Source organism: Schistocerca cancellata, chromosome 2 (assembly GCF_023864275.1).
Source record: "Schistocerca cancellata isolate TAMUIC-IGC-003103 chromosome 2, iqSchCanc2.1, whole genome shotgun sequence".
NCBI lineage: Eukaryota > Metazoa > Arthropoda > Insecta > Orthoptera > Acrididae > Schistocerca > Schistocerca cancellata.
The window spans coordinates 234,867,668-234,880,690 of record NC_064627.1 but is presented as its reverse complement, the minus strand read 5'-3'; the positions used below and the strand labels follow the sequence as shown (position 1 = coordinate 234,880,690).

The following is a 13,023-nucleotide window of genomic DNA, read 5'->3' as shown; positions in this document are numbered from 1 at the left end:
GGAAGGTGCACGTGCCCGTCGACCTGGGACCGGACCGCAGCGACGCACGGATGCACGCCAAGACCGTAGAATCCAACGCAGTGCCGTAGGGGACCGCACCGCCACTTCCCAGCAAATTAGGGACACTGTTGCTCCTGGGGTATCGGCGAGGACCATTCGCAACCGTCTCCATGAAGCTGGGCTACGGTCCCGCACACCGTTAGGCCGTCTTCCGCTCACGCCCCAACATCGTGCAGCCCGCCTCCAGTGGTGTCGCGACAGGCGTGAATGGAGGGACGAATGGAGACGTGTCGTCTTCAGCGATGAGAGTCGCTTCTGCCTTGGTGCCAATGATGGTCGTATGCGTGTTTGGCGCCGTGCAGGTGAGCGCCACAATCAGGACTGCATACGACCGAGGCACACAGGGCCAACACCCGGCATCATGGTGTGGGGAGCGATCTCCTACACTGGCCGTACACCACTGGTGATCGTCGAGGGGACACTGAATAGTGCACGGTACATCCAAACCGTCATCGAACCCATCGTTCTACCATTCCTAGACCGGCAAGGGAACTTGCTGTTCCAACAGGACAATGCACGTCCCGCATGTATCCCGTGCCACCCAACGTGCTCTAGAAGGTGTAAGTCAACTACCCTGGCCAGCAAGATCTCCGGATCTGTCCCCCATTGAGCATGTTTGGGACTGGATGAAGCGTCGTCTCACGCGGTCTGCACGTCCAGCACGAACGCTGGTCCAACTGAGGCGCCAGGTGGAAATGGCATGGCAAGCCGTTCCACAGGACTACATCCAGCATCTCTACGATCGTCTCCATGGGAGAATAGCTGCCTGCATTGCTGCGAAAGGTGGATATACACTGTACTAGTGCCGACATTGTGCATGCTCTGTTGCCTGTGTCTATGTGCCTGTGGTTCTGTCAGTGTGATCATGTGATGTATCTGACCCCAGGAATGTGTCAATAAAGTTTCCCCTTCCTGGGACAATGAATTCACGGTGTTCTTATTTCAATTTCCAGGAGTGTATTTGATAGTAACTCGGACTCCCTGGTAAGCAGCATTATCAATATCGCATCTGAGGTAACGCGATCATCCAGCAGCTACGGTCCGTCCCGGCTCCATAGATGGCGCAAGACAGTTCGCTGGGTGCCCCGTGTTTCGCAGTTCTGCCTTTAAACGTGCGCACGCGGTCACGTCTTGCACTTGCCCGTTTTCCTTTGAAGCCTTCGGACAGCGCCGTTTGACGCAGTGCTCGACTGTTGCTTGTTTAGGACTTCTCTCTTACGGTATCCATTCTTGACCGATCTTGCACGCTTACAATGTGCCGTACGAGTAACAAAGACAACTTTCTCCACGGAACGTTCTCTGAGAATGTTCTCAATTTCGTATGACTAAAAATTTCGAAGCATACTTTCTGACAAGGGAGTTCTTTCTCACTGCCTCCTTTCTTCCTTGAAGAGGTTCTCGGTAAGCATTGTCGTGCCGCATCCGGCAGAGAACATACGCGTAATCTTACATTTCATTCAACTCGCTCAAACACGAAAGTATTCAGTGAACAGATATGAAACTGGCATCAGTGTGTTCTAGAGGAGTTACACTGCATTTCGATTTTAGTTTTACGTGCGACAACAAATTGTTTCGAAAAGTAAGGGGCAGCTCACGAAATGCGTTTTCTGACGACTTTATCGAAATTCCGACACGCGAGAAACTTTTTACTTTCGTAGTTATTTGAACACATTACGCATACGAAATCATAAGGTACGTTAAATTTTCATCTTCTCCAATCTGGGACTGCCAGAGTTTTATAACACGAGATAGTGTGTGTGTGTGTGTGTGTGTGTGTGTGTGTGTGTGTGTGTGTGTGTGTGTGTGGTGCATACGGGCGCTCAACGGTGAGGTTGTCAGCTCGCAGGAAACGAATGTGGAAAAAATCAGTGAAGTGTGATCCTACACTCTAAGACAACGGCAAAGTATTAAAGATGCTATACAACAGAATAAAATACAAGTGAAACAAGAAAGAAGTTAAAAGGAAGCCAGAGGAAAATGTCACTGACTGGCCAATAACACGAGACAATGTTAGTTAAATATGTCGCATAGTAGTCTACACGAGCGACGAACACTTACGCGGTCGGCGTTGCGGTGTTGCTACGAGAAACAGGTAGCTAGGTTCGTAATAAACCAGTTATTAATTTTTCTGATCTACCTGCTTATTTGTAACACAACAAAATATAAGATTTACGCTGGGACTAAACATGGTGAAGAACATCTCAAAGTTTGAGTGATATAGATGTCTGACGTATACCTAAAGTCTTTTCCTACACTAGTCTGAAAACCTGTGTCTCTGCAACAGCACAAAAATGTCTTCATTTTCGCTTCGTTTCAAAGCTCACTCCTCTTTTTTCATGCTTTTAGGGAAGGAATTCGTCACCGAAATAATGATTTCATTGTTAAACATGTATAAACTTCAACAGCTTCTCTCTTCAATATTTCTTCGAGTTACGTACATCTTTCATGCCTTCTGAGCAACAGAAATTCTGCAATTTTTAGTAAAAAACTCGGTAAAACTTGAACTCACCGAAACTTACTCAGCTCGAAGTATGCTGCAGAGCTCACTTCAGATACCGCTTTTGAGAAATTTCTCTAGTATTATTCTTACGAAATCGGAGGTATCTTCGACGCGTTGAGCAACATCTTCCGTAGTTGTACTCAAGCTGAGAACATTCTCAAGTGAAGTATATCCTCCGACTTGCTTTATTCGTGTGAACCGGAGTATGTTCTCCGAAACTCACCTAAGTATGTTCTCCGAAACTCTAACAATAAAGCACATTCTCCGTTTCATTCAAACGACCCAATGAACTTGCTGTGTTTTGAACTCAGCTCTAGCCAGCCGTTCTCTTCGGAAACTTAGCAGTCCCCGACAATTCGCAACTGCTATTTGTTCCACTGGTCAACGCCTCACTCTGATACTGAACTTTCCTGCTTACGTCAAGTGTGATAGAAAAACGTCATCCCACCACACAGTTTTATGTTTGCTGTGGTTTCACTAAATCACTATTTCGGGTGGTGGGGTGGTAACTTTACGTAGGATATCACCTATTTCTCTCCACCCTTGTCAAACTATGTAATTTACTCCATCTGGTTTGCCGTTGACATTACTTCGTCTGTAATGATCTTGTCGTCAACGAAACGTTAAAAATCGACGGCCTTAATTCGTTCAAATATCTAGAATTTTTGTTTGCCAATCACGGTACAATAATGTATTCACCTCCCGCATTACCTTCGCCATTACGATTCCTTAGGCTACAATTCTTCTTCTTCTTCGTTTAAACTTCAGGGAGGAGGCCCCTCGCCTGTTCCAATCGCAGTGTAGTCGTCTTGTCTATGGTATTCCCATATCTTATATACGTGTGGTTTGTAGTTCACTGCTCGTTACGTTAGTGTTCCTTCTGGCATCATATAGGTGCATTCTATCTATTTTACTCTTTGTTTTATTAATTCGTTTACTGAATAAGTTCCCAGCTTAGTTCTGATGGCTACAGGTCTTATCTGATCTCTGAGATTGGAGCCCTTAGTGCATTTTATATTATTATTTCGTCTTGCTTTCGAATTGTCCGCGACTGTGCGTCGTATGACGAAACGGGTGTAGCCATTGTTTTACAATGTTTTATTTTTATTTCTTTCTGCATTTTTTTGCTTTATGTTCTTTGTATTGTACCACATATCGTCTGAGTTCTGTTTAATTTATTCTGTATGTCATTTTCAAAGTGGTAGCCTAAATTACAACTTAAAATGAGAACTTTTTCTAAAAATGACTCTTTTGCAGTACGTTGGAGCGTATAAGGTCTTTTCCTTTAAAAGACTTTCAAATGTGTGTGAATACCTAAGGGACCAAACGGCTGAGGTCATCGATTCCTGGACTTACACACTACTTACATTAAGTTTTGCTAAGAACAACACGCACGCCCATGCCCGAGGGAGGGCTCGAACCTCCGGTGGCAGTGGCCGCGCAGTCCGTGACATGGCGCCTCTAACCGCGCGACCACTCCGCGCGGATTGAAAGACGTAATCGTAGTGTGTGTGTCAGATATTAAAATTGTAAACAGTGCATGTGTGCTCTGGAGTCTGCTATTGCTGGTTGAGGAAAACTAGAAAATGTAATGGATGCTGACTTGAAGGAATGTCCAGCGGCATTTAGCATTAAATTGCAAAACTTATTCATCATTCAGCTTGAAAGCAGCAGCAGTTGCATTCCTCCCAATCACCACCCTCACCAGCAAGTATTCAGAGTACCCTCTTCCAACTCTTAGACGTATATTTAAAGAAAGTCCTAAAAACTTACTTGCGTAATGTTTCGTTACGATCTCGTGACAACCTTCGACTGACCGAGATACTAAGTTTGATACTGATATCCCATTACATATTGGGTCACCTCCATAGCCGATATCATGTGGTAGAACCGAAACTGGCAATGAAGACCCGTGGGCCAAACAATTACGCGACCCCTGCCAGCAAAATTCAGACACTATCATAGATTGGACAGTAAAGAAACGCACCCAATAATCGTGCAGCACCACATATGATAGTAACACTCATTTTGAAGTCGACTTAGTGACATTTCCTGAAGGACAAGCATGACACCTGAAATTAAGTATGTTTCTTGCCCGCCATTACCGACCAAGACGTCGAGGATTTGTTATACACCTCTCAATATAACATTGTCAGATCAAGAATCGATTCCAGTCAGATGTCAGTAACTCTTTCAGAACTACTCACGTATTTTAAGTAACAAAGAAGTGCGACGGTTTACAGATGAAGTAGTTACTAGCCTCATGAAGCGGAACAGAACGAAGAGGGAACGATCAGTATAAATTTTAACTTTTCACTATTATTTAATTAATGTGTACTCTATAATTCCTTTAAAGGAAAGTAATTCAGTTCTATTACATTAAAAAAAATTATTTTTTATTCTGAAGTATGATGAAATAGAAAGTAAAAAGGTCGGTAACAGTCCAGACATCGCACGCATCAACGTTCGGGGATTAAATCGTAAATTTCTCCTCCATTGTTGGAGTGACGGCAAGTTGGTGATTAACTGGTCAGACCCCGCGGCACCCACAACGTTATTCGACAGGAGTAGGCTACGTCCCACCACCTGGATCCACCCTCTCCCTTCCTAGTTTGGTCACGACTTCACTTCAAAATTCACTCAACAGCAAAATGCTCTCATCAGGTACTTGACACGACTCCCCCATTATGTGAATTAGAGATAGCGCCATATACGAAGAAAGAAAACTTTCCTAATTAAGCAGCTAAATTTAGACCACGTGACCTCCCAGCCAACAATGCCAAACAACAACTTTATTTAGGACAGAATTTCACTTGTTTCCAATAACAGTTAATGAGTATTTCCTCGTAGTATTTAGTCTGAAACGGAGGGGGCACAGTGGTTAGCACACTGAACTCGCATTCGGGAGGACGGCAGTTGAAACCTGCGTCCGGCCATCCAGATTTACACTTTTCGGTAATTTCCCTAAATCGCTCCAGGCAAATGCCTGGATGGTTCCTTAACCTTGCGCTCTGTCTCTAATGACCTCGGGATGTTAAACCCAATCTTCCTTTCATCCTTCCATTCAGTTTGAATAAGTAAACACTGCAAGAATGTGTATGGCAGATATTTTTCTTTGTAATGCTTAGCTTAATTACAACTTTAAAGTGAATTTGTTGCTCACAGCTTTCGTCATACAACTGAACATTTCTTAGCATGAAGTAAGCTAGTTCGTCGCATACTGACAGTCCAACGCACGGAATAAACGTCCTTCATTTTTTTTTATGTATACACTGCGATACACGATTTATAATGTTAATTACAACTGAAATAAATGAGTCCTCCCCGGTACATTAGCTTACTGTTAGTACGAGAAGCATCCATGAATGACACTGACTTTATACGATTGCCTGAAATCCGACCCATTGTAGATTTGGATCGCTATTAAACAGCAGTAACAAGTCATTCAAACAATTTCACATTTCTGGCTGACAGCCTACGCTACACTTACATCTTAGTGTCAGTTTTGTCTCGTACTGATATTGTCTGCGCATGTGCATCTTTCCTTTCATGCAGTATAATAGCTCATAAACTGTGACGTCCACAAAGAGACAGACCTTCACTCAATACCCCATAATTTCCTATTCAAGCAAGACTTACTTAATATCCGTATGTTGCACATCTGAGCTTGTCTTAACTAACAGACGTGTGGAATAATAAATGTCACTACGAACTAATACCTAATCAGACAGGCACAATTGTTCATATCATAAACCTCTGATTTTCAGCTTGAACTGGAGATGGCACCGAAATACAAGTTAACTTACTTCGCTGTAACGGGTCTGGGTGAGCCAATACGTTTCCTGCTCTCATACGGAAAGATTGAATTCGAAGATGAACGATTTGATAGAGACAAATGGCAATCTTTGAAAGAATGTAAGTAAAATCTTTTATCTTTCAATGTCTTGGCTTAAGACTATTCTTCTCTTCTCTTACCTGGCGCAGAATGAGAAAACTAATTGGTCTTTAAAAATACTAAAATTGAGTGCACTGCAAACAGAGGAGCAAGATAGTGCTGCATACCTAGGAGTGTATTTTGCTAAATTCAGTAATTACAAACTCTGTGTAATAGTGGTGGTGGTGGTGGTGGTGGTGGTAGTAGTAGTAGTAGTAATAGTAGTAGCACACAAAGTGATGCTTAAATAATTTACTACAAAAATTAATTTCCTTATCGTTTCGATTGCAGTCAGTGAAAATAGAAATAAGTCGAAATATTACAGAAAAGTGATACTGAAAAACAAAGAAACAAGTGTGTTGCATACTGGACGACTGTGCTAAAGTGGGGCAAACTACAGGAAACAGCACGTAAGAGGATAAGGAGTAAAAAGGTCAAATGTACATATGGCTGGAAGTGCATTTCAAGGAGGTACATCCAATTGCTGGTGGAGACAAAAGATCTTCGCCAGTGCCCCATTATCAGCACCCAACAGGCAGCCTACCATCAGGGAAGGAGCTAAGCAACGAGATCGCGTGGAACATCCTCCACGATATTTGCCGCTATCTGTATCTTCTAAAACGAGTGCAGGCCTTATTACCTAAGGATGGTTTTCTCGCTGGTTCGCTACACCAGTCACCACGGTGTAGCGATTTCTGTCATACACCCTAGCCGACGATGAGGCTACCTTTACGAGAGACGGTATCGTTAACGTTTACATTTACCCGTGAGCTGAGGAGAATTCCCATGGTGTGGTAGTAGCGAATCGTCAGCAGCGGTTCAGCTTCGGTGTGTGGGCGGGGATTACTGGCGCCCACCACGTGTGACCAAGTCATTCTTCCACAACGCCTCACAGTCGAGGCACATCTGCACATCTTACGTCCCCAGCTGAAAGTCATTCTTTGCTGATACGAAGAGAAATGTGGCTATAAATGATGGTGTTCCAGCTCACTGACCTCTTGGGTGTAGTGTAATACACAAGTGCACACAGTACTTTCCCGCTTCCCTCGTGTGTTCTTATGTGTGCTTTCAATCATTGAAACCTACTCTGTCAAAGACTTTTCATATTCAAATTCAAGTTGGTGTACCTCTCTTGGAGCACAGTTTTGCTTCTTATGATATCAGGGATAGTTTCATGCAGTTTGTCCCCTCTTAGGAAAACCACCCTGTACATAGCTTGTAAGTTCTTATTTAGAGAATTTTCACTTCAAATGACATGACATGACAGTGAGATTATAACAACGAACTGTCCTATTTTCATACGGTTATCTGCCCTGAAGTGATGAATGAAAATTTGTACAAAAGTTAGGTTCGAACCCAGGTCTCCTTCTCACTAAGCGGATGTGCTAAACACTACATCATCCTGGCACAATGGTTTTGCAAAATGGCTCTGAGTACTATGGGACTTAAAATCTGAGGTCATCAGTCCCCTAGAACTTAGAACTACTTAAACCTAACTAACCTAAGTGATGAATGAAAATTTGTACAAAAGTTAGGTTCGAACCCAGGTCTCCTTCTCACTAAGCGGATGTGCTAAACACTACATCATCCTGGCACAATGGTTTTGCAAAATGGCTCTGAGTACTATGGGACTTAAAATCTGAGGTCATCAGTCCCCTAGAACTTAGAACTACTTAAACCTAACTAACCTAAGGACATCACACACATCCATGCCCGATTCAGAATTCGAACCTGCGACCGTAGCGGTCGCGCAGTTCCAGACTGAAGCGCCTAGAACCGCTCGGCCACACTGGCCGGCGCAATGGTTTTGCACAACTGCATGGATTCCTCTAATACGGCTCCCTCCTCAACCAAACTTTACAGTCACAGATTAGCCCTCTTGGTATTACACTTAAACTCTGCAGTTCTGCTCGAGTTTGGGGGTTATACTAAGTGGGCAGAGGTGTGAATGGGAACTCGGTTTGAGGAGGGAAATGCGCTGAAGTAGTCCGTGCAGTTGTGCAAAGCCATTGTGCCAGGGCAGCATAGTGGTTAGCATACCAGCGTAGTGAGCGGGAGACCCGGGTTCGGATCCCGACCTTAGAACAAATTTTCATTCGTAGCTTCAGTCTGCCTGTATACATCATAGGAGTTTGAAGAAGTACTCTGGAATAATATAGTTACATTTATTGTCTGCACGTTTTCTTTTGTAAGACACACCAGATTACCTTATTACAACGAAGCTATAGAATGCAAAAGTTGCAAGGTTTTCTTCTTGCCAGAGACCTTGACATTTTTTATTTTATTGACATGAGCACATAAACCAACGAGCCTTAACTTTACGACCACGTACTTAGTAGCGTGTTTGTCTAACTCTGAAACGCAATACTGTAGTGGTTCTGCGTGATATGGATTCGACCAGTCCATGGTACGTTTCTGGAGGAATATAATAGCAGATGTCTACGCACAGGTCACGCAATTATCATAAATTAAGGGCTGGTGGTTAATAGTAGCGGAGCTGATGCTCTATAATGTCCCAGATGTGTTCCAATGGGTACAGGTCAGGCAAATCTGTTGTCAAGACTTAAATGCTCGTCAAACCACTGTAGCATAATTCTGGCCTAGTGACATTGCTGGAAGATACCATCAGGAGAGATCAGGCGTGAAGAGATGCTTGTGGTTCACAATAACGTTCACATAGTCGACAGCTCTCATGGTACCTTCCGTTACCACCACAGTTCCCATGGAGGCCCAAGTGAATGCCCACCTAAGCATAACACTGCCCCCATTGGCCTGCGTCCATGGTGTGGTCCCTGTTTCGAGCAGCCGTTCTCCTGAGTGACGCTGTATCTGGACACAGTCATCTACCTGGTCTAACAAGAAATATGATTCATCCCTACGGGCGAACTTTTCCATTGATCCATAGTCCAATCTCAATGATTCTATTCCCACTGAAGTGGTAACTGATAGTGTCATATGGTCAATGCAGTAATGCATAGGGGTCTCCCGTTGTGGGGCACCATGTTCAACAACAGGCACTAAACGGTGTCCTCGAAAACACTTGTACCTGGTTCGGCATGATCATCAGTCGTCAACTCCGCCACAAATCGCCACCTATCTCGGTTTACACAATGGGCAAACCTCCGTCTCCATACTCTGTGGTAAGGCCACTTTGTCCAACACCAAGTCACCTACTCGTGGACTCACCATCATTCAGTTAGTTTCCATAGATGCTTAAGACAGTAGCACATGAACAGCCAACCATTTCGCCATTTCTGAGAAGACGTTCACAAGCGCCAGGCCATAACAATCTGCCCTTTGTCACCCATGCCTGTGGATTTCCCCATTGTCGCTAGAATAATTCCTCATTCGTCTCTCCTGCGTATATATTTACTGTACTGCATCAGGTGTTCGTAACGTCACAAGGCGACATTCAATTTCGCGATGGGTATGGGTCATAATGTTTTAGCTCGTCATTGTAAGTTTTGGATGCTGAGACAAATGATTCACTTGAGCAGACAGTATTTTTCTGAAGCACAATGATTTTCACTACTGCTGTTGTGGTGTCTCGTATAAACAATGTCAGGTTTGAGTCCCACTGTTCACACGTATGTTTGGTGATTTTCTCCACTAAGAATACTAAAGTAAAATCTTAGCACATTAGCTTTAGTTGATACACCATATTCAGAAATTATTTTGTTATACAAAAAGGTTTAATTCCTGGATTTGTCAGGATTACAAAAGAAAGCTGCGCCTTATTTCTGCTAGAAATGTTGCTAATTTTTTTTTTCTTTGTCAAGCAATGCCTTTTGGGCAAGTTCCAGTTCTTGAAATTGATGGGAAGAAGGTATGCCAGTCTATTGCTATTTGCCGTTACTTAGGCAAGCAAGTGGGCCTGTCTGGGGCTAACGACTGGGAAAATCTCCAGATTGATATGGCTGTTGATACAGTATCAGACATACGAATGAGTAAGTTTAATGTTTACATTCACTGAAAGATTTTGCGTTTCTTTATTTACATTTCACTACATGATCGCCACTGACAACCGATATTAAGCACAGCTAAATATAAATAAAAAATGTAACATCATAGTTCTGTTTTTGGAGTACCTTATTTGAAATTGTCTGAAGACATACATTTGTCAAATTAAATTATACGACACTGCTAAGCTGTAACTTTAAAGAAGTGTTTGAGTAATAAATGGGTTGATGTTCACCTAAAATATCCTTATTTGTACTGAGATATAATTTTTTAAACTAGTTTAATAATTTTTAAGTTAAAAATTGCAATGTATCTGTGCATGTATTATTTTAATATTTACTTCTGCTTGTAGAAATAGTAAGTCCTGCATATGAGACAGATGAAGCCTTAAAGGAAAAGAAGAAAGCAGCAGTCATAAATGAAAGTTTACCATTTTTGTTACCAAGACTTGATAAGTTGGTGAAGGAAAATGGAGGTTATCTAGCAAATGGCAAGGTAAGCTGAAACAAATTGAAATTTATAAGCTATGGATACTGAAATAAGTTGATATATCCTTTTAAATAATGCAGTTGCCTAGTAATCGGCGCTGTTAAAATATGTGATGACGAAAATTATTTTATTTGGTAGTTTATCCACACACAGTGGAATCAGTTATTCGCAAAAGAAATGGCAACATTTTTGTAGCATGTTTTAACGTATTTTAATACTTTTACTTTTTAAGGTAGATAGCAATACTGACACTATGTTGACAATGTATGTGATTATTCATAAACGCATAACACTAGGGACCTAAAATTCTATAGTGTTTATTATATGTTATCAGAATTGTCGAAAATTTATTTTGAAAGAGTGATTATAGATGTTTTAGACTGACTTGGTACACATCAATTTTGTACACATTATTAAGAACTGAGGAATTTTCTGTTTGTATGCTAATGTGAAGGACTTGGTTTCAGCTCTCGTGGGCAGACCTCTATTTTGTATCACTGCTCGACGTCCTCAACTTCATAACTGGGTTTGACATAACAAAAGATTATTCAAACCTTTCTGCACTCAAAAATACCGTACTTGAAATACCAGCTATTAAAGAGTGGATTGCCAAGAGACCGAAAAATGCGCTATGAATGCAGTGTCTCACGTTTATGTTAAATATGTGTTTGCTTACAAAATTTAATTGTTCTGCATTGAAGCAATGATTATGTACTGTAAAACTGTGATACCGATTTGTAAGTGCAAGAAGATACAATAAATCTTCTTGTAAAAAACGATATGCCAATACGTTTTTATTTATGTGACTTAATCGAAAACATAGCACTTGAGAGTTTTCAAATGTATGGGTTAAGTTTGGGAAACGTGTAGACTGTTCCTGGTTCATCCATAAACTACATTCTTGCTCGACACACAAAACCCTGATCTTCTGTAGTTACACTTCATTTATACTGGTATGTATTTCACAACAAATCATTTGGGTTGTAGACTTCATCATATTAGTGCATTTTAGAACACGACACAGTCTACAAGTCAGAGTTTTATGGAAATTCTGTCATGGGAGGTCTACCAACTTGCTTATATCATGGAGAGATAGGGTTGGATTGTACATAAAGTATGGAATACAATAAATGTGTATTAGTCTGAAATGTATGTGCGAGTGAATGTATGTCAAAAATTCCTTCCATGGGATATGAACTAGTATAGTCCATCTCATTAGAAGGTAAGAGTAATTTTAATTTTCATATTTAGATCTAAAGCACTGTAAACAAATATTCTCTAGGATATGGAACTTATGAATCATAATTTTCAAGTGTAATAGGTATTTCAATAGAAAGAAATCTGTAATAACTCTTTCAAAGTGATATTGTATTAAAACGTACAACTCATTCAGTCCTAGGTAACACGAATTTTTAAACATGATATAATTTTGATTTGTTATGTTAGTCGTTCTACAAAGTTTGTGTAGCTGGCGGAATACAAATGCTTTTGCTTTCAAACAGAAAAAGCCTTTTGTTGGGGAGTTCAGGTCTTCAAGATTCATTCAGTATCATAAAAACTACCTGAAATAGCTGGTGTTACCACAGTATCTACTTATAGCTGTGCCCAAGACTTTTGTATGAGTGGAATTTATTTTTGACTTATAAAGCTTCATTGTGCACAGTGTCTGAAGTATTATGACTGGGGACATGAACAAAAAGCTTATTTGCTTCAATAATACAGGAGAGAGCCACAAAGAATTGGCTATTATTTAGCCTTATGTTTAGTTTGTGGTCGGAGCTTAACATAACCTCACCAGGAAATGTGCATGTTTAAAATAAAATGGTAAATTACGATGAATAAGTCGGTTTCAGGGAATAAAAACTAGCTCGTCTATGCCACTTTCCGTCAAAATTTCTCCTAGTATGGTGGTACGATGGAAAGATGTAACTTTAACTTGCAGCGTACACAACATTGTGCTCCTTGTAAATGTTGCCTCATCACTATAAGCCAGACGCTTTTTCAGCTTCACTCCAGGTCCACAGTTGTTGTATCCAGGGATAAGCAAATCGATTGGCAACTTATCAAGAATACCATTGCC

General features: G+C 41.5%; 1 protein-coding gene across 3 annotated transcripts in view; it reads left to right on the top strand.

The window, feature by feature from the left end:
• LOC126161567 (glutathione S-transferase-like) overlaps nt 1–11,722 on the top strand; it is a 125,867-nt gene extending 114,145 nt beyond the window's left edge. For all 3 annotated transcript variants that reach the window (XM_049917510.1, XM_049917509.1, XM_049917508.1), the window contains exons 2-5: nt 6,328–6,475; nt 10,274–10,441; nt 10,807–10,949; nt 11,411–11,722. In XM_049917510.1, coding sequence (XP_049773467.1) covers nt 6,340–6,475; nt 10,274–10,441; nt 10,807–10,949; nt 11,411–11,578 — 615 coding nt within the window. In that variant the 5' untranslated portion in view covers nt 6,328–6,339 and the 3' untranslated portion in view covers nt 11,579–11,722. The remainder of the gene's footprint in view (nt 1–6,327; nt 6,476–10,273; nt 10,442–10,806; nt 10,950–11,410) is intronic.
• The last annotated feature ends 1,301 nt before the right edge of the window (nt 11,723–13,023 follow it).